Below are 21,324 nucleotides of genomic sequence, written 5' to 3' on the forward strand. Positions count from 1 at the left end.
CATCTGCATTGTTAGTGTAGGTGACTCCAAGACAATCCAGATCATCAAAGATGGGCTTGGTGAATATATTATACAGGGTAGGGGAGACATAGGAGCCCTGGGGATCACCACATGCGATAGGGTCAGCTGTTTCTGAGGTGGAGAAGACTCATCGTTCTTTCACTCAAGAAGGATTGTATCCATGCTATGGCATATTATGAGAAATGTGCAGCTGATTCTAGGTGGTTGCAGAGGACAGAGTGATCCACTGGGTCAAAAGCTGCGGAGAGATCCGAGCAAAAGGGCACATTTGCCCTGATCTCTAAGTTCGTCCACCAGGACCTTAAGGTCTATGAGTGCTGTTTCGGTTCCATGCGGAGGACTGAAACCCGATTGCCTTGTGCCTAAGAGTTTGTTCTGTTCCAAAAAGTTTTGAATCTGTAAGTACGCCCCTCTGTCTAATATTTTGAGTACTCTTGATAAGCGATAACTGCCCTTCAAGCCTAGAGCACTCTACTCGGGGCACTGGGGCTTCCATAACATTCATTGCAAATGTTCCCCTTGAGTCAATTTGCAAAGCGGCAACCTGGCGTTCTGTACACCTTTACACAACACTATTGCATAGACACTCATTCTAGATCTGATCCTCAGCTGGGACAAGCAGTATTAAGACATCTTTTCACTACTGTTCCTTCTCACAACCTACCTCCAACTCAGGGTATCGCTCGCTAGTCTATGCACAGCATGTGATTCTAAGCAGATTAACAAGCCTCAGAAGACATGCATTACTCATCATAATAGCATTTCTGATGATTGTATCTGCTTAGATTCACATGCGCCCACCCTGCCTCCCTGCTCGGGTGGAAGGAACATAGACGTCTTACTACTTTCTCTCTTTATGTACTCACTCACAATAGCTTTGGGCTCCCTCATGGCAGAAAATATACTATCGGAGGGACCTCGGCGCATGAGGGATTTTGGGTACACTATATGTCACGACAGGGATAGTGTTAGACACGCCTATGCCGACATCCCCTTTCGGTCCCCGAAAGACCAGATGCAATACTCTGCGGTTACCACTGTATGTCAGACCATATGCACAGTATGTGAATCTAAGCAGATACAAGCATCAGAAATGCTATTACGGTCAGTAATGCATGTCATTGTCATGCTTCCCCTCTTCCACCTATCACAAATGGTGAAAACCTTCTGCTAATCTTCAAAATCTGACCTCTGTTTTAAAATGGCTGGAAATCCCTTCCCAGACTCCACATAGTGAACTTCCAAAACTGACTTGCCATCCAAACCCATTGTTAACATTCATCCTGGGTTTTCATACAAGTTATCAAAAATGGGCTACTGTTCCCATAACCTCGAAAATACCTGGACATGGAAGAGAAGCAGAGGAATGCAGAGCAAACCACAAGCGCAGCCAGTGCTTTATTTGCTGGCAGCATACACCTGTGCCCGGGACATTTAAACCCCAGAAGCTGAAAGCTGAGGTGACCCATTGGCAGGAGATAACTGCCTTGCGCCAAGCTATTTGGGAAGGTTACAGGCTGAAAGATGCTCGGCGGAGCCAACCGGCTCGAGAATGGAGGGATGGAAAGTTGCTCCATGCGGAAGACACGCTGCGGGAAAGCCAGAAGTCATCAGGGTGCTCTGGGGGCATTCACAGTTGTTGGGTGCAGCAATTCACTTACCCTAGTCCCGTAAGAAGCAAACAAGCCCAGCTAAAACCGCTGGGAGCAGGAATGCCAAGGGGAAATGGTTTAAGGGAGAAAGCAGCAAAAGACAGTCACCGGCTGGCTGCGGTAGAAACAAGGAATGCCTTCATACCTCCGAGCCGTTGAGTCCAGCCAGTGACAGATGGAACTCTGGGGTGTATTGGCGGCCACGTATTCAAATAATTGGGAATAATGGAACGGTGAGAGAGAGTATTGTGCAAAACCCGAAAGAGAGAGGATAAAAAGACATTGTTCGAAGAGAGACAGTGAACCAAGAGAGAGACAATTTCAAAGTTGCCAATTCAGGCAGTATTTGCATATGATAAACCCCAGCAGGCATTATATATATTAAGCAGAATAAATTGGCCAACAAGGCAAATATACAGGACTATCAAGTCTGGAAGTGTGAGCAAAAGCTCATCAGTAATGTGCCCTGGCAAGAGAGTATACCAGGCAGTTACAAGTGTTTACCAGAAGCCTTGTGTTATGGAGATTTATCATTTTCTATGCTTAATTCCCACTCCTAGTGAGACCCCCAGCAATTTTTTGAATGAGGGGAGCCTTTTTCCCCCTCATTCATTCTTATTTGCTCTGACTTTGTATGGCGTCTTGCTTTCCTCCATATCTCTCAAAGGCATCTGTGTTACACTTTTGCAGTACACTGCACTCTATGTTCAGTGTTGCTGGGAACTCTTTGGGTTCTCCTTTGATATCCTTACTGTCCTTAAAAATGACTGTCCTTAAGGATAGAGGGTTACTTTGTATCCTCCTAACACTTTAATTTATGAGAGATTAGCCCACACCACCTTATGTGGAGTTTTTAGGGGATACCTACCATCCCCCTTCCCTCTTCTCTTGTGGCTTTTTGGTCACATTGACAACTCTGTAGTTATGGCTGATGGCAGTGGACGTGTTCTACCAACGATTGTGCTATTTTCTACCGCAGGCTGTATCTCCAGCCCCGGTTATGCAAAAAAAAAGGTCACCTATGTTCTAACATGATGGCTCCTTTCTTTTTTCTGCATTTCTTGTGTGGTTGTCCTTTGTTAGACATTCTTCAACCATTCTGGGAAGGGGGGAGGTCTGAATGCAAGTTTTGCCTTAGGCGGGAAACCTTGCGTGTCCCTGCCTAGGTGCTAGTGTGTCTGTGAAGGAAGGAAGCAGGGAAGGAGTTCAACACTCCCCTGCCTTTTCTTTGCCAGAGTGCCTGACTGGAACCAGTTCCCACTGGGGTGCTGGCTGTCCTGATTGGACAACCACCCGCCCCTTTCTGTAAACTGCTGGGAGAGTTTTCAGAGGAGTGAATGGGAAATCTAAATAAAAGATGAGGTTCTTGATACAGAAGGCAGGTTGACCTCTGGAACAGAAGATCCAAATCTGAAGACAACCTGATACGACTGCAGACCCTTCCTGTAACCGGGAAGCGACAACTGCTGTCCTGACCCCGTTTTCTTATCGACACAGGAGCTCCAAAGAGGACTCCTTCCCTTTGGCTGGTCGGACCAACCAGCCCCAAGACGAAATGCAGATCGAGCCATCCCCTGAGATGCTGTGACCTTCCAGGGCTGCATACCGCGAATACCAAGGGACCTCCACCCATTTGCAGTGCAAAGTCTTTGCGTGGATGAATCTGCCGAAAACTTTGGTGAGCTCCAGTTGGACCTCCAGAGGCACGATCTCACTCATCCAAGTCCTCTCACCAGAGTGCAGGACTCCAGAATCGAGGTAGATCAACCAGACAATAATCGTTCATTGTTGGAGCTGATAAAAAGGCGCCAAAACCATAGACCGACATTGGAGACCGTAGAAATCCTTGCTGTGGGTCCTCTCTCGCAACTGCTGCTGTGACATCCCATCCAGAGTCTTTTTTTGTCACCAGACCAAAGAATCAGTAGATCGAGTCTGTAGATGCTGCACAGGATAGAATCCAGCTTTGTTTTCATCAACCGACCTAAGGTACTGTGGGGCTAAATGTAGAACTTACCTCAAAAACAAACAGTCGCTCCAGTGTGACTGGAGTGCGTTATAAGGTGTTTGGGTGTGCCCCCATACCTCTGGCCCAGACTTAACAGATTGTGCTCTCTTAGGGCTTCCTGTGCAGGGTCCCTAGAAAGTGTTATGTTGCTAAAGCATTTTATTTGAGTGACTAAAGTATCAACTTTGCCTTTTCTGCTGCTGCATAAGACTGAAGCACACCTTCAATGACTCTGAGCTCTTGGAAAGTTAGGGATTGGACTGCCAAAGCATTAGAAGCCTTGAAAAGTGTTACTAAAAAGTAAATGATTGCTACAGTGTTGAATAACCCTCTTTTTCTTCCTACACACTTTGTCTGAAGTGACTTTAGTAAATGAAAGAAACTGTAATTTCTCTAACAAATGCAAGTGCACAGCACTGCATGTAATACGGTAACTGTAATTACGGTCATTTTTTGTGACAATTGTAAGCGCAAGCAACTACTTACTATTGAAGCAGTCACCTATGAAAAGTATTGTTAATAATTCCTATGTGCGTTGGTTATTATAAATATTTTCCCACCTTGCCTCGTGTATATAAGAATGCATGTTTCTGATGTTTGTTAATCTGCTTAGAATCACATGCTGTGCGTAGGTCCGACATCCAGTGGTCACTGCAGAGTATTGCATTTTGTTTTTCGTAGTCGAAAAGGGGACGTCGACAAGGCGTGTCATTAACACTATCCCTATAGTGACGTGAGTTGTACCCACAATCCCTCACGCGTCGAGGTCCCTCAGATTGTTTTTTTCCACCCAGTTACTGGTCGCCTTTATGTGGAGCTCCTCGAGAGACATTGCCAAATCATTCCTTCGACCTTTGGTCATTGATTATTAATATTAATAGCATAGATCCCTCCCTCGACGCAGAGCTGTTTCTCCGCCGAGCAAGATCTTCGACGGAAGGACGAGCGGAGGAGATCCTTTGGCGCTGCCGAACACGTGGCCTGGCCTCGCCGGCCTTACATGGTAGGGAGAGTGGGGTTGTGTGGTCTTTCTTTTCTCTTTGAGAATGCCTTCCTCTTTCCCCTCCCTCTCTTCCGAGGTCGTAATCACACTTCTGGCCCTCAGTTATGGAGAGGACGCCCATTAGGTTTTGCCCGCTTTGCAAGGGTAAATATACCTGGAAAGACTAGCACAAACAGTGCAACCGTTGCTTGCCCCTCGATCACAAGGAGGACGGCTGTGCGGCCTGTAAGTTACTGAAGCCCAAAACGCAAGGTCAAAAGGTGGGCGGCCTACGCCATGTCTAGGCCTGACTCCTCGCCCGCCGCCGCCGAATGTGATGAGGACAGTGATTACACGGCCCCCGTAACAGAGGTTGTAGACCTCTCAAAGGAGCGTTCACGCTCCTCGTCCGTCCCCGGCCCCGACAAGCCCGGCTCACGCCCAGTTTATGTGGATGATCACCCCGGCGACAAGGACGCACACAAAAAAGCACAAAAACACATACCCCCCGGCACGCATTCGTCGAAGACGAAGGCAGCCATAGCACCAATGGAGGCGTCGGGTCCACCGGCGTCTTCCGCCGACCGTAAGGGTCGTCAGCCCTCCCCGCTTTCGCGACAGGCGTCCGGGCATTCTAAAGATAAGGGCGCTAACACCAAATCCTCCGGCGACGCACCTCGTAAGAGTGCTCACGTTACCAGTAAGGACTCGACATTACCTAGCGCGACAACGACCAATCCCTCGGCAGGGAGAATGATTGCCGAAAGCCTCGCGCGTATATCCACTAAAGACGCCCAGAGACGGAAGGCGAGCGATATGCCGAAAACCACGCACAAGGCCAAAGAAACGCCGAAGGCGCAGGAAAACGGGTCAGGACAGCTCCCGCCGTCGACGGAAAGCCCAAGTCTGCCAGAAGGCTTCTCAGAAGGCGAAGGTTTGCTTTCTTCGACGTTATGGGACAGAACCAGGCAAATACAGGGAGAAGAAAATCCTTTTTCATTCCCAGACCGCTCTGGCGTACATCAGTGGACCTTAGAGAAGTTCCAGTCCTGTATGGATAAAATACAGGTTCAGGCCATCCCAGAAAATAGGGCACCCAAGAGACCAAGGGAGGCACCCCTGGAGAGTCCAATGGTTAAATACCCAAGGTTCTGTAACCCCATACACGAAGACATGGACTCTTACGACCTCACTGAGGAGGACACTCACTTCCAGCAGGAAGATGAGTTCATTAATGATGAAGACCAACAAGAAGAAGAAGGGTTTCATGAGGACACTAACATAGGTGAGGAGGGGTACGAGGAGGACACAGGCGAGGATGACCCAAATCCCTGGCAGTCACCAGCTAGGTCTACAGACACAGACAGTATAGTCATCGGGTCTACTAAAACTACACCAGTCAGGAACCCTTCGCCTGTTGATGATCAGCCCACCTTCAATGCGCTACTGAAGAAGGCAGCAGCACATTTCGAACTCGAAACTGGGGAGGTCACCCCAGATACTGACTTCGTGGAAAGGATTATCAAGGAAAAACCTCCCACTAGCCAAACAATTCCCATCCTCGCCTCAGTTAAGACGTATTACCCCCTCACTGTCCACTCTGGCACTGGTGAGAGGGGTCAATCCGAGAATTGAGAAATTGTTCTCACCCTCTGTCAGACCCACTATATATTATTGGTCATTCAATCCCGGGCTCCTTAGTGGTGACCAACACTAGGAAGAGGGCTGGGGTCCCACTGTCTACCAGCGAGGCACCCCTAGATAAAGAGGGGAAGAAGCTTTATGCCCTGGCCAAGAGAATCACCCCCTCTGCAGCATTCTCAACCAGAATTGCCAATAATAATACATTATTGGCAAGCTACGCAGATGCTCAATGGGGAAAGCTTAAGCAGGACATCGAAGAGGCCCCTGAACCCCTTAAAACTCGATTATTGGCTACAATTAATGAAGGCCCTCTGGTCAACCAAAGCATCGTTAAGAATACACTCGATGCAGCAGAGACGGCTGGCCGTACTTTGGTACAGGGAATTTTGCTGAAGCGTCACGTCTGGTTTCGCAATTCCGGGTTTAAGGCAGAAACGCAAGCGTCCCTCATTAATAAGCCCATTGAAGAGTCTAACCTCTTTGGTAAGGCAGTTGACGACGCTCTGGAGAATGCGAAAAAAGAATTTGACATCATAAAGACCTTGGACCAAATCTCAAAGCCCCCTAACAGGCGGGGATTTGGTAACAAGCGCTTTTTTCGTGGCCACCGCCAGCAACAAAACCAGCAACAACAGTATTCTGCCAACAACTACCAAGGTAATAGTGGCCAGTACAATCAGAGAGGCCAACGCCGTGGCAAGGGGAGAGGCGGGGGTTCCACCCCTAGAGGCTCCCAAGCCACCAACAACACCAAGTGACGTGAAGATTCGGGTCCCCTCCCATGCATCGCCAGTCGGGGGCCGGTTAACATCCTTTCTTCCAGCATGGGAGGGAATAACATCAGACCGCTGGGTACTATCCACCGTAGCCCGCGGCTACTGTATAGAGTTCAACAGTTCCCCAACATACAGACCCCCGAGGGGACGACTCATGACACCAGAACACCTCGCCATCCTTCTCCAAGAAGTGGATCAGCTACTGGAAAAAGAAGCTATAGAGGTTGTGCGTCTATCTCAGGTAACGGAAGGTATTTATTCAGTGTACTTCCTTGTACCCAAAAAGGATCTAACCATGCGCCCTGTATTAGATCTGCGCCCAGCGAACAAGTTTGTCAAACCCCAAAAGTTTCATATGGTGACCTTACAGGAAGTGATCCCACTGCTATCACAGGGAGATTACATGACAACACTAGACATGAAAGATGCATACTTTTATATTTTAATGTTGCCAGCGCACAGAAAATACCTCGGGTTCATGATAGAGGGCAAACACTACCAGTTCAGAGTGCTACCCTTCGGCATAGCATCTGCACCAAGGGTATTCACGAAAGTACTGGCAGTGGCAGCGGCCCACCTGCGCAGGTTATCCATCCCAGTATACCCTTACCTCGACGACTGGCTCATAACGGGATTCTTACGAGACATGCTTCTCAAACACCCAAAAGACTGTAGAACTTTTGTTCCAACTGAGATTCTCCATCAACGAGAAGAAGTCCAGCTTAGACCCCAGCCAAGTCAAACAATTCCTAGGGGTTCTAATTCGAACAAAGGACGGCCTCGTCTTCCCCTCCAATGAGAGGGTCCAAAACATGCTGTTTCAGATCCCCCAATATGTGGCAGGTCGAGAGGTGACGGTGCGCAAAGCGATGCGCTTGCTAGGAATGATGGCGTTGTGTATTTATTTGGTACCTCACGCGCGCCTGCGCATGCGTCCAATGCAAGAGTGGCTCAACAGCCAGTGGTGTCAGGCCAGAGGACAATGGGACGATCTAGATGTGGTCTCGCAGGCCTTGGTTCTCTCGCTGCGGTGGTGGACAAAGGAGAACCTGGTAATAGGGAAACCTTTTGCCACACCCGCAGTGGAAGCAACTCTAACCACAGACGCATCACTCACAGGATGGCGGGGGCTCACCTATCCCATCAGACTGCTCACAGAGTGTGGACTCCGAGCGTAGCATCCAAGCACATAAACCTACTGGAGCTACTGGCGGTGTTCAAAGCACTAAAAGCCTTCCAAGAACACCTACAAGGGAAGACAGTGGTGGTCCTTACGGACCGCACCACAGCCATGTACTACATCAACCAGCAGGGGGGCATCCACTCTCCAGGACTGTCCAAGCTGTCCCAGAATATATGGAAGTGGGCCCTCAGACACAACATGTTCCTACTGTCACGACATGTACCAGGGGAACTCAATCTGCTTGCAGACGAGCTCAGCAGAGACTTCCCTCTGCCCTCAGAGTACGAATGGCAGTTGCAAGAAGACATCGTTTTCGACGTCTTCACACAATGGGGATTCCCAGAAATAGACCTGTTCGCAACTCTGGAGAACTCACAATGCCAAAGTTACGCCTCCAGATACCCCCAGAACCAGTCCAAGGGGAACGGTCTGTCGATTCCATGGTCAGGGAGATTTGTCCCCCGACTCCCCTTCTCAACAAGATCGTGCACAAGATGCACCAGTAACAAGTCACCATGATACTAGTGGCCCCTATGTGGGCCCGGCAGCCATGGTTCGCTCACTTGATGGAGATGTCCCTATCTCCCCCAGTGAAACTTCCCTGCCCGTACAACATGCTGTCACAGAACAAGGGCAGGACATTGCATCCATGCCCTCAGAACATGAACTTAGCAGCCTGGCTCCTGAGATCATAGAGTTTGGACATCTAGATCTCCCGCAGAGATGCATGGACATCCTCAGAGAAGCTAGAAAGCCTAACACTCGTCACTGCTATTCTAGTAAGTGGAAAAGATTTGTCATCTGGTGTAGAGGGAAAAGCATCAACCCGGTTGACTGCTCACCCACACAAATTGTTCTGTACCTGGCCCACCTATTGGACTCAGGTCTGGTGTTCAATTCTATTAAAGTCCACCTAGTGGCACTTTCTGAATACACCACTTCCCAACTTAAAGTGTGGTGGTGGAAAATCCCAGTTATCAAAGCCTTCATGGAGGGGGTAAAGAGAATACACCCTCCGATAGCTAATCCAGCTCCCGTATGGGACCTAAATGTGGTACTTACCAGACTTATGGGCTTGCCCTTTGAACCCATGCACAAGGCAACTCTTAAGCACCTCACTCTTAAGACTGCTTTCCTAATAGCTATCACCTCCATTAGGAGAGTAAGTGAACTACAGGCTCTTTCAGTTCTAGACCCCTTTGTAACAGTTCACAAAGACAAGCTGGTTCTACGCACACACCCAAGGTTTGCACCGAAATTCATCTCGAAATTCCATGTGAACCAGTCAATAGAACTACCAACGTTCTTTCAAAACCCTTCAAATCTGGGAGAAAAAAGCCTGCATACACTCGATGTGCGCAGAGATGTCATGTTTTACATGGAAAGAACCAGACCACTGAGAAAGACTAATGAGTTCTTCGTCTCGGTGGCAGCAGGAAGAGGAGGAGATGCAGTTTCAAGGTCCACTATATCTAGATGGTTTGTTCAATGCATCACTCTCTGTTTCTCGCTTGCTAAGAGAGAACTACCCTTCAAGCCAAGAGCACATTCTACTCGAGGCACGGGGGCAACTATAGCTTTCATTGCAAATGTTCCCCTTGAGTCCATCTGCAAGGCGGCAACCTGGAGTTCGGTGCACACCTTTACAAAACACTACTGTTTAGACGGACACTCTAAATCTGACTCCCAGGTGGGACAGGCAGTATTAAGACATCTTTTCTCTACTGTTCCTTCTCATAACCCACCGCCAACTCCGGGTACTGCTCGCTAGTCTATGCACAGCATGTGATTCTAAGCAGATTAACAAACATCAGAAGACAATGCATTACTTACCGTAAAAGCATTTCTGATGGTTGTATCTGCTTAGATTCACATGCACCCACCCTTCCTCCCCGCTCGGATGGAAGGAACATAGACATCTTTCTACATCTCTCTCTCTTTTCTGTACTCACTCACGTATATAAGGCTCCCTCAGGGATGAAAAAATACAGAGGGACCTTGACACGTGATGGATTGTGGGTACAACGCACGTCACTATAGGGATAGTGTTAGACACGCCTTGTCGACGTCCCCTTTTCGACTACGAAAAACAAAATGCAATACTCTGCAGTGACCACTGGATGTCGGACCTATGCACAGCATGAGAATCTAAGCAGATACAACCATCAGAAATTCTTTTACTGTAAGTAATGCATTGTCATATGTTGAAATGACATTCAGTGTGTAAAAGTTTATTGGGCTATTGCATTGACTGGGTTCAGTGTACTTTCCGACAGCGTACACCCTCCTCATATGATAAGCCTGGCTGCTCTGCCATTCTACCAAATCATTTGGGTAGTTGAGGAGATGTATCATTTTTAGGCTTCATCCCCTCTCCTAGTGAGACCCCCAGCACTTTTTACTGGATTTCTGGACATTTTTCTTTTATCCTGAATTAGTTGAGCATATTTCCACTCATTCATTCTTATGGGCTCTGTCTTTTGAAACTCTGTTCTGTGTTTTGGCAGTCCTACGCAGTCTACTTTCCTCAATCTCTTTACGGCATCTGTATTTTACAAATGCAGCACACAGCTCCTTATGGGCAGTGTTGCTGGGAACCCTCTGGGTTCTCCTTAGAGATAATGTTCTTTATCCTAGAATAACTACAGTTCTTAAGGCTAGAGAGATACTTTGCATCTCTCCTAAATCTTTATATTCTGAGAAATTGACACACCACCTTATGTGGAGTGCCAAAGGGATACCTAGTATCCCCCTTCTCTCTGCTCCTGTGACTTTTTAGTCACCAAGACAACCATCTAGGTATGGCTGGTGGCAGTGGACATGTTCTACCGCAGGCTATTTTCATAGCCCCGCTTATGCACAAGTACTAACTTGTTGGCTCCTTACTTTTTTTTGCCATTTCTAGCGTGGTTGTTCCTTGTTAGCCCTTCTGCCATTCTGGGAGGGGGAGGTCTGTGTGTGTATTTTTCCTTTTGTGGGAACCCTTAGGTGTCCTCGCCTAAGTCCCAATTTGCCTGGGCAGGCAGAGTGTGGGAGGATTTCTTTACTCCTGCTCTTTGTCTGTCTGAGTGCCTGAATGGAACCAGCTCCCACTGGGGATCTGGCTGTCCTGATTGGACAGTCATCCTCCCCTTTCTGTAAACTGAGAGATTGCAGAGGAGTGTGTGCAGGTGTGGTTCCGGAGGTGAAAGGCAAGTTGTCCACTCGAAACTGAAGTAACCGTAGATGAAGACGACCAGAGACACCTGCAGCCGTTTTCCACACTGTGAAGCGACCACTGCTGTCCTGACCCTGTTTTCTGTGCGACAGAGGAACTCCAAAGAGGACCCCTTCCATTTGACTTGTGGGAACAACCAGTCCCAAGAATAACTTAAATCGGAGCCATCTCCCAAGGTCCTGTGACTTTCCAGAGCTGTGGAACCCCAATGCCAGGAAACCTCCGACCCAATTGAAGTGCATCATCGTGGCCAAGTCTTTACTGACTTGCAGGTGAACCTCCATTGACACAATCTGACTCATCGAAGTCTCCTCACCAAAGTTCAAGACTTCAGGAACCGAAGGTTGACAAGGCAAATCGTCTCTTTTGTGCTGCAGAAAAGGCGCGAAAACCACAGTGACCAGAGAAATTGCAGAAATCTGTGCTAGAGGTCCTCCCTCGAGACTGCTGCTGAGAGATCCTGCCATTGTACTGCCTTTCGTCAACAGACCAGGGAATTCAGGAGGTTGGGTCCAGTGCTACCACATCGAGGAGAATCCAGCCACAAACATTTCTTCAAACCAAAGGTACTGTGGGGAGTAGGTATTGCTTACCTTAATCTGAAAGGTTGCTCCAGAGCATTGTAGTGCAGTAGAGGTGTCCAAGGCAACCCCCTCTTACCCAAGCAGCTGCTTGTGTCCCTTCAGCGAGTCCTTTAACAGGGTCTTGACATTGGTTGTATCCTCTTACATCTTAGAGAATAGAACATATCCAAAGAAGTTTTTTTTGTTCTGCTGCTTGTCAAGACTTTGAGCCCTCTCCGAACTGCGTTTAGCTAGGGTTGCGTTTGGGTCCTTAAAAGCCTTTCTGTGCGAAGAAACTGCCTCTGTAACCGAAAGCCCCGCTAGTGTTAGACTGACCAACTGTTTAACTTCCTAAAAGTAATTATCTTATGTGGTTTTGCAGAGTAAGTGTACTTGCCATATTTCTCCAAAGTTTTGCGAGTGCGCGTTAGTACCCAGAATACTGTAGAACTGTTATTTCTGTCCAAATCTGTAACAATTAAAACCGCAAGCAACTACAAACTAAGCAGTGGCCTTTGAAAAGTGTTCTAAAGTATTCCTAAGTGTTTTGTTTAATTGTTTTCAGTATATTAAAGCATATCTTGTGTAAATATAATAAATATCTATTTTAATATAAATGTGTGCACATGTTTCTTTGATGTGCAGTGTGCTTAGCTACAGCTCACATCTTCCTCCTATAATAAGCCTGAGTGCTCTGCTACTCTGCCAAGGTTCCATGAGTAGTACCGACTAATACTAAGAGTTGGGGGATCTACAAACCATTGGGATAGTTTTGTAAAGTCTACCTCACAGTGGATTTGGAGAAAACTATGTTAACACCCTGGCAGGAGAATATACCAGACAGTTGTAAGTGTGTAAATTACAGAAGTCCTGTTAGAGAAGTGTATCTGGCAAGAACAAGCTCAGTAGCCAAAAAGGCTGTGTGAATCCTAATGAGTTGAAACCTGACAGGAGAGTACACCAGGTGGCCCGACAGGGAAAAGGTCAAACAGTGTTTGCAAATAACTTTTTGTTGTTGAATCAAAAGAAACCCCAGCAACTGTTACTTGTGAATAAACAAGACTGTGAGGAAGAATCCAGGGGACGGGAAACACCCTCTGGAACAAGGCTCCCTATCCTTGAAATACTTTTTGTTGGAGTTATACATTTTTCCTTTTGAAGATTTCTAAAACACTTAAGGCCAAAGACATTACCCTTTTCACCTTAGAATTCTTTTGTTTAGAATGTGTGGGTCAGAATAGTACTATGGACATGGGACGGTTTTGTTTTGGACATTCTGACTCTGACCGAGCCTTAGTTTCGGTTTCAAGTGGGGAAAACACCTCTAGTGCAGGGACACCGAGGCATTTCCCCCACCCCATTTTTCTTTTAAATAAGTTGTTGTACAAAACTATGTATAACTTGTTTCCGTGTTTCATTTCTTACTCCTCACACCCCTTAATTTTGTTGGAAGTGACGATATTGTTACTTTCCAGGCATCCCCTGAACAGGCTGGTAGTAGTTATTACTTTTTACCCTATTTTGTGAATGTATTGATCAAGACTGCTGCTGCTGCTGCAGCAGCCATACACTATATGGGACCATATTCTCAAAATTTCTCCCCTTATTGTTTTAAGTGCTATACAATGTGCCCTGTCCTTGGTTGGCCTCCTCCTCCTCCTTCCTTCCCAGGTGGGGGAGGGCTCTTTCCTTTCATGAACCTTTTATGGGTTTCTTGCAGAAAGCCTGTGAAGGTTCCCCTTTTGTGTGTGCTGGCAGGAAGTGGGTGGGTGGGTGGGTGGGGCGATGGTGTTGCCCAGACCCCAATACACGTTTTTCCAGGAGACTGTCTTTTGCTGGGGAAAATTCTGGAAGGCTGGCTGTCCCCAATTAGACAGCCACCTCCAAGTTTAAATGTTACTTGTGTCCCTATTGGAGGGCTAGGGTCACCCCAGCCCCTGTTTTGGATTTAAGGACTCGAGTTTGGACCCAAGAACACAAGTCAACCACTAGACCAGAAGACTTCTGAAGAAGAAAACCAGGGGAAGCCAGAGGACTGCACCAGTGACCAGTATTGAACCTGTAGAAATGACCACGTCATGAATCTCCACCTTCTAATAGACAGGGAAGACCTCTGCGAGGTGCCTTCCTCCCTAAGACTGGTGGCACCAACCAGATGGCAGTTGTCTGCCGCTGGAGCGTTCACCGCTGCGTTAGCCCTGATAGGACCGAAACTAGCCAGCGTACATTGCATGGCTTTCCGGCTGCCCAATCGGCTGAAACTCAATGTGGACATCTTCAAGGCTCTGCTTGGCCTATGGAAATCTGCTGTTACTCTCTACCAGGGGACGTGCCTGCAGGACAACCTAAGTTCGACCACTGAGTTGCCGAGTGTCCCCAGCCGCTGTCTGGGGTCAATGCAAGGAGTGCATCTGGGAAGATCTCGTTCAGGGTCCCCTCTTTGTCAATGAACAAAATCCAGGTGCCCTGCCTACCGTTTGATGCCACCAGAGGCTTCTTAAAACAGGGTTAGGGCTTTTATTGGGCGCAAAGTCCTGCTTACTTTAGCGCTCTCCAGGGCTGACCCAGAACTATGCTGTCTGGGTCAGTACTTCTGTAGGTCCTCCTCAAGACTCCCAAGGTGGTAATTTCTTCTCTTCAAACCAGAACTGGACTTCAGGCTGATGTCCCTATCTGCCATTTAGTTCCATGGCCTGCACTGACTAAATTATGTACTGTACATGCCTAAACTGGGTGTGTCCATGACTGCTCGCCTCCATCCTCCAAAACCTTTTGGTACAACTAAAAGATCTTCAGAGACTTGGGGTAGACTAGGGATGGACTTTCAAAGTGTTGTTATTGGTCCTACCTGTAAAATAATCACTTGCTCACTATTTTGAAAGTTTGCATTAACTGACAATGTTTTATGCTAAAGTACTTTATAAGTAGTGTGTAACCCATATCGATGACCAATTGTGAGTTGTATGTGCGAAAGTATTTTTTACCTACCTTATATTTAAAGTGTGCTTTAGTATAGTGTTGTACATTTGATTACTTACTTTTGTGGGTTCTTTTGCATACCTGTTCTGATAATAGTTAATTGTACTTCACAACAGTGCCCCCCTTCCTCCTTAGTTCAGCCTTGCTGCTTGGTCATGCTACTACAGTGACTGGCTTTGCTCAGCTGGGGTTGTATTAAACCTTTCTAACCCTAGGTTGGGTTTTCCATGTCCTATCCCAGATTGAGACTTTGAAAAACCCTCCTAACGGAAACAAACTACAAAATCTGTTTCTCTGAATTTGATTTTACAAGCAATTTACAAATTCTGTCTGTTGCAAAAGGATAGATTTGAAGTTGAGGCAAAATTTGACACAAAGTGAAAAATGTAAGTGAAATAGTTAATTGCAGTGCCGAAATACATGAAGAGAAACCTCTCAACGTCTGTTGGGGAGAATTTTCATTTTAGTGGTCAATTCCTCCCACATTAGAGACCCCCAGCTCTTTTGCTGTACTTTAGGACTTTTTCATTTTAACCCTGGCGCCAGAGACCTTTTTCTCCCTCTCTCATGTGTTTTCACAGTTTTTGGCATTTACTTTTTGTATGGTGACCCTCAGCACCTCAGTGAAGTGTCAGAGAAATCCTTTTAGATTTCTCGTAAGGTTTAAATACATTTTTTCTTGGGTGAACTACTGTTCCCAAGAATAGTAAAGTGAAATTGACTTTACTTTCCTTTTCTCTTTGTAGATCCAGCACACACCATCTTATGTGGAGTGCTGGGGTGAACCTACTAGCCCCTTATCCTAATCTCTCATGGAACTTTTTTGTTACCCTCACTACATTAAATGGCTGGTGGCAGTGGTTTACATTTTCCTACCGTTGTGCTTTTCTACCGAAAGCTGAACTCTCAGCTGCTGTACAGCGCCCAAGGGTGACCATTTTGTCAAAATGGCCTCTGTCTTCTTTTTTTGCCATTTTCTGTTTGAGTTTTTTCTATTTGTGAGTTCTTCCTTGGGTTTTACTCTGTGCGTCGAAACAGATGCAAGCCCTTTGTTTGTATTGCCTTTGGCGGGCTTCAACTCTGAAGCCCGCCTCTGGCTCCAGTGTGTCAGGAAGGACAGGATGTGAGGGAGGGTGCCGGACCTCCCCTGTCCTTTGTCTCTAGGAATTCCTGAATGCAACCAGTCCTGATTGACTGGCTGACTGGCTCTCCTTTCAGGACAGCCACCCTGCTGTGTGATAGACTGTCTAGGCTGTACATGAGTGGGAGGAACCAGCTTAAAAGGCAAGGGTTTTGGGACTAGAGGCAGAGTCGACCACGGGGAGAAACACCCGACGAAGAAACCGACGAAGCTTGCTGCATCCTCCTGGTCCTTTGAATTGCCCGGTGAAGCCCTGCTGCTGTGCTGAAACTCCTTTTTCAATTTGACACAGAAGCTCCAGAAGAGTTGACTTCTTCCCTTGGGTTAGTGGGACCAACTAACCCTGAGACGAACTCCACTGGACTATCTTCCCCAACCGGCTGTTCTTGGCTGCTGCAAGAACCGAGTGCCAGGGGTCAAGCAATCCGTAGTCGAGTGCAATGTCTGGAATTCAGCTAGAAGCTCCACTAGTCTCCTAAGGACCTTTCAGAAGCAGGACGACCAGAGCCTGAGTCCCCTCACCAGAGTGCAGGACCCACGGAGTGAAGCAAGTTCAGTAGTTATCCGAGATCCATGACGGTGCTGTTTACCAAGCGTTGAAACCGCCAAGAGCCACTTAACCGAAAAGAGCGCGTAGCTGCCGATGACCCCCAAATTGCCGCCAGAGGAGCCCTCCAGACGTCCTCCCTTTTGTCCCCATGTCTGAGGCTCAGGAACATGGGGTCTGCACCTCTGTAACAGGACAGAATCCAGCTGGACCCCCCTTCAATCCATAGGTACAGTTTAGGCTTGGGGTACTTGCCACATTGTCTGAGTTGTGCTTTTCTCAGTTGAGATTTGCAGGGGCTTACTTTTGGAGTTAATTCCAACTCTATTTCTCACAGGCTTAACAGCTTGTGACCCTACAAGTGATTTTTCTTAAACTCTCTAATTTTGTGCAAGATTTTGATTTTAAGAAGTGCCTCCGCTCCACAGACTGTGCTCCAATTGCAGGGAGCCAGGACAGCCAAAGTCAGACTCTTCTAGCCCATTGAAATTGAGATTGTGTGTCCTTCAAAGGTTGTAATTTGTTTTAGACTGTTATTGCTGGGAAAGGCTTGTCTAGATTTCATTGGAAGATTTAAGTGCCCTCACATGTACTGAGAACCTGTTTAACCTTTTCCTTCCTTAAAACCTTTCCTTTCCGCAACCTCAGAATCTGCAAAGTATAACTTGTGTGATATAAATGCCATTACTGTCCTTGTGAATCAAATCACCTCCAGCTCTGGGAATTGTGTAAGAAGCATATACAAAGATTATCCACTAACTTGCTCTGATCCTGAAAAGTAGTTTTAAATTGTATTAAATAACTATTTATAACTGAAAACCTTGAGTTTAAGTGTTACTTGGATACTTGTATTTATGAATTTCATTGCTACCGCTCACATTTAGCCCTCTTGAGATAGGCCTGGCTGCTCAGTCGCACTACCAACTTGTATAGTACAGACCTATATCAAAAGGTGGGTTACCTAATACCAAGCAAATAAGTGTTGTGTTGTGTTGTCTCACAGTGTTACTTCATCAATTCTTACCCAACACCATCCAAAAAAGTTGTGATGATTAGGTGCCAACCATACACAGATTCGTATAAAGAGTGAATTAATATCTTAATGGTTCTTAAACAACATCTCTTCTCCCCCATAATTCCTGTGTACAGACTGTGTCCCAGCATATCTGATTACCGTCTCTAAGGATCAAACCTTTGCAATGAAACCACTAGCCTGCTCCTACCCTAGCCCATTACTGGATTCCAGAAGCGAGGTGTTTCTGCATTCTGATCTATTGCTTCTTGTTTTTTTTTTCTTTTCAGGTCAATAATATTAATCAACCTTTAGAGATAACGGCTATTTCTTCCCCTGAACATTCCTTGAAGAACTCGCCTGCTCCTTACCTGGACAATGACCAGCCCCCAGTGCTAAAGAAAGAAAAACCAATTGGGCAGACAAATGGAGTCCATTACTCCCCTTTAACTTCAGAAGAGGAGAGGGAGTCTGAAGAGGAGCACCATAGCAAAAGGTGAATCATTTGGGATGGGTAATTGTCAAAGGGATTGGGCATGCACATCCAGATTGGAAGTCTAGTGAAAGAAGTTTGGCTGTCTTTTGACTGACAAATATGATGTTTATCCGAATGCACTAGGAACCCTGTCACATCAAAAGACTTAGATATTTGGCCTACTTCATGGTGCTTTTCTATTGTATTATTCCATATTGCTAAAATTCCAACAGAAAACCTCATTTGGTAAGCAGAAATGTTATTTTCTCCTTCAGAGAATACTCTTAATGCTTGGTTGGTAAAATGCTTCATGGGAACTTATGCAGTTTTACCACATGATCACTACTCCCAATAAAGGTGTTAAATGTGCTTCCAAATCTAACCTTTTTACAACTAATTGGGAAAATTACTTCATTTGATCACACATGAGTAGGGTTTCAAAATATTTTTAAGAAAAAAGTTGCAGACTGAGCCTCTTCAATCATACTGAGACTAATATTCTTCTTGTATGTTTTTGCTTCTACCAGCTTGAAAAGCTTGTCTTTTTGACGAAAGCATACCCAATGGAAAATACTCAAAATAGCAGCTCAACTTTGAAATAGTGTTTTCATTGGATCTGATTTCTACAGCTCGTAGCTGTCAGGCTACTTAGCTTACATAGTTTCCTTTTAGTTCGCCTAACTCTCAGTAATCATTTTTATTGGTACACAATAATTGAATGATCATACAATTTATCAGTACAATCTTTTACAGAGATGTTTAAAGTCATTTCTGATGGATTCCTTCCTCTCATAGATTCCTCATCTATGATATTCTATCTCCAGCACAGCTTATCTTCGGAAATGTTTCTGCCACCAGTGGTACAGCACAGCTCCGTTTGACACCTCTAGTCACCCGTTATTAAATATTTCTCTTTTTGCAACTTTCCTTCCATAGATTCTATGGACCTCCTTCTTTTTGCTCTGTCATTAAACCTGTTCTGACTTTTTGAAGGGAAGTAAAGCCTTCAGCTTTATTTCCCTTTTGTCCTTTATGGGAAACTTATCAGTCCTTCACACAATCAGTTTTGGGTAGATTTTCATTTTTATGCATACTCCTCTACTTGCTAGTATTCGAGCACTTTTTGCTGGACTACTGGATTGTTGATCTGTTCCCCTAAGTGAGTGGGAACCTTTTTCCACACTCACTCATTCTTTTACCCTATCTTTGGGATACTTTTGTATTTCTTTTTATACTTTTTTTGTATGGCATCTGTCTTTGACTTTTGCAGCACACAGCACTCTGCAGTGTTGCCATGGAGCCCTTTGGTCTTCCCTCTTATTCTGCTATAGAGGGATATTTACATCCTTCCTATCTTTTATATTGTGAGATCCGCACACACCACTTTGTCTTGTGCTGAGGGGGTCACCCTTTCTCGCTGCTCCTGTAACTTTTTGGTTACAGTAACAAGCTAATCTGAATGGCTGGCGGCAGTGGTTGTATCCTACCTACTTTTGTGCAATTTTATTACTCCCAGGCTGTACTTGCAGTAGTGCAAAGAAAGGTCACCATTGACTCAAAATGAGGACTGGGTTTTATCACCAATTCAAGATGGCTTGTCCTTTCTTGATCCTCCTTCGGCCGTGCAGGTTTGGGGGGGGGTGGGGAGGGGGCAGGGGGGTGGTGGTAGAGGGTGGGGTCCTGGTTTAACTTTTGTCTTTGGGATCCTTTTGTGAATCCCACCAAGTCTCTAGTGTGTCTGTTAGGACAGGAAATAGGGGAGAACTCAGAAACTCTGTTCTTTTTCTTATGCTGTGCCTGCCTGGAACAAGTTCCAACTGGGAGGCTGGCTGTCCTCAAAAGACAGCCACCACCCAGAGTTTGAATGTTGCATGGGTGCTGATTTTCTGTGTTTCTGCATAAGAGGCATGGATCCTGAGGCTGAAGACTTGCTGATGCCTGGAACAGAAGAATCAACAAGACGAAGAGGAGTGTTAAACAAAGTTTGTATGCAATACCCTTTGGGACCACTACACACACACACCTAAGACTAAAGGTGTAAGCAAAACCAACCTTTGGTATAAGTCTTTACTACACAGTTTTGTAGTAGCGTTGCTGAGCAGCCAGGCTTATCTCAAGAGGGGAATGTGAGCTTTAAGGATGTTACACAGAGGTCTACAATCACAAGTATTCAAATAAACTCTTACACTCTAGGTTTCCTGGTAAAACACTTATTAATTTATTTCACAGTCAGGTATAAAACATTTACTAGAAGGAGGCAATCTATATCACACAAAAATATACTTCGGTACTTTACACTATCAGTTTCTGAGGCATTTAAACAACTTTGAAGGAGGAGCAAAATGGCATTCATAGTATTTGAAGTGGGAGCAAAAAGGCATAGGTTAATAAAACGAATAGTACAGTTACTCTTAGACAGTGCAAATAGTTTGTTCGCCAGAGGAGTCAATTCAATGCAATAGGTTAGGCCAAAGTCAATGGGCTAATATCTTGTATAGGATAGGCAGCCCTGGTAGTTAAACGGAAAAGTCTTTGCCACGGTTCTCAGAAGTAGTTCTTAAAAGAAAGATTCATATGTGGGGTCACAAGCTGACTAGGCCTGCAAGTTGCCAAAGTTTCAAGCACTTTCGCAGTGAGAGGGAAGTTCTCTCGGTCGGGTTTACACAGTACCTTACAGTGAAGAAAAAGATCTAGCTGAAGACGCCTGTTCCTGGCAGTTCCTGCAGATCTTGCTGTTCCTGAGCCTCAGTCGTGGGGACAAGAGGGAAGATGTCGGGGGACTCCTGCACTGCAAGGGGACTGGTCAAAAAGCTGGCAAAGACAAATCTTCAATTCCGGTAGCTGTAGACAAGCACACAAACTGGAGTCCCTCTCCCTGGCTATTCGGTTTCCTGCAGCACTCTGAGGAAAATACAACCAGCTCTGAGAATGGTATCCAGTTGGCTTACGGGTCGAGTTGATTGGTCCCACCAACTCAAAGGGAGAAGTCTTCCTTGAAGGGCTGCTCTGTCGAGATGAACTTGGAGATTCGGACCTGCAGCAGGGCTCTACCGGGCAAACTAATGGTCCAGGAGTTGCAGCAGCCGGCCTCTTCCAGCTAGTCTTCGGTTCTTTCGTTCCAGTG

General features: G+C 46.1%; 1 protein-coding gene across 3 annotated transcripts in view; it reads left to right on the forward strand.

The window, feature by feature from the left end:
* DOT1L (DOT1 like histone lysine methyltransferase) overlaps nucleotides 1-21,324 on the forward strand; it is a 1,510,259-nt gene that overhangs the window by 1,151,772 nt on the left and 337,163 nt on the right. For all 3 annotated transcript variants that reach the window (XM_069649513.1, XM_069649515.1, XM_069649514.1), the window contains one exon: nucleotides 18,016-18,221. In XM_069649513.1, coding sequence (XP_069505614.1) covers nucleotides 18,016-18,221 — 206 coding nt within the window. The remainder of the gene's footprint in view (nucleotides 1-18,015; nucleotides 18,222-21,324) is intronic.

This window comes from Ambystoma mexicanum, chromosome 1p, assembly GCF_040938575.1.
Source record: "Ambystoma mexicanum isolate Mex_15411 chromosome 1p, UKY_AmexF1_1, whole genome shotgun sequence".
In the NCBI taxonomy this organism is placed as follows: Eukaryota; Metazoa; Chordata; class Amphibia; order Caudata; family Ambystomatidae; genus Ambystoma; species Ambystoma mexicanum.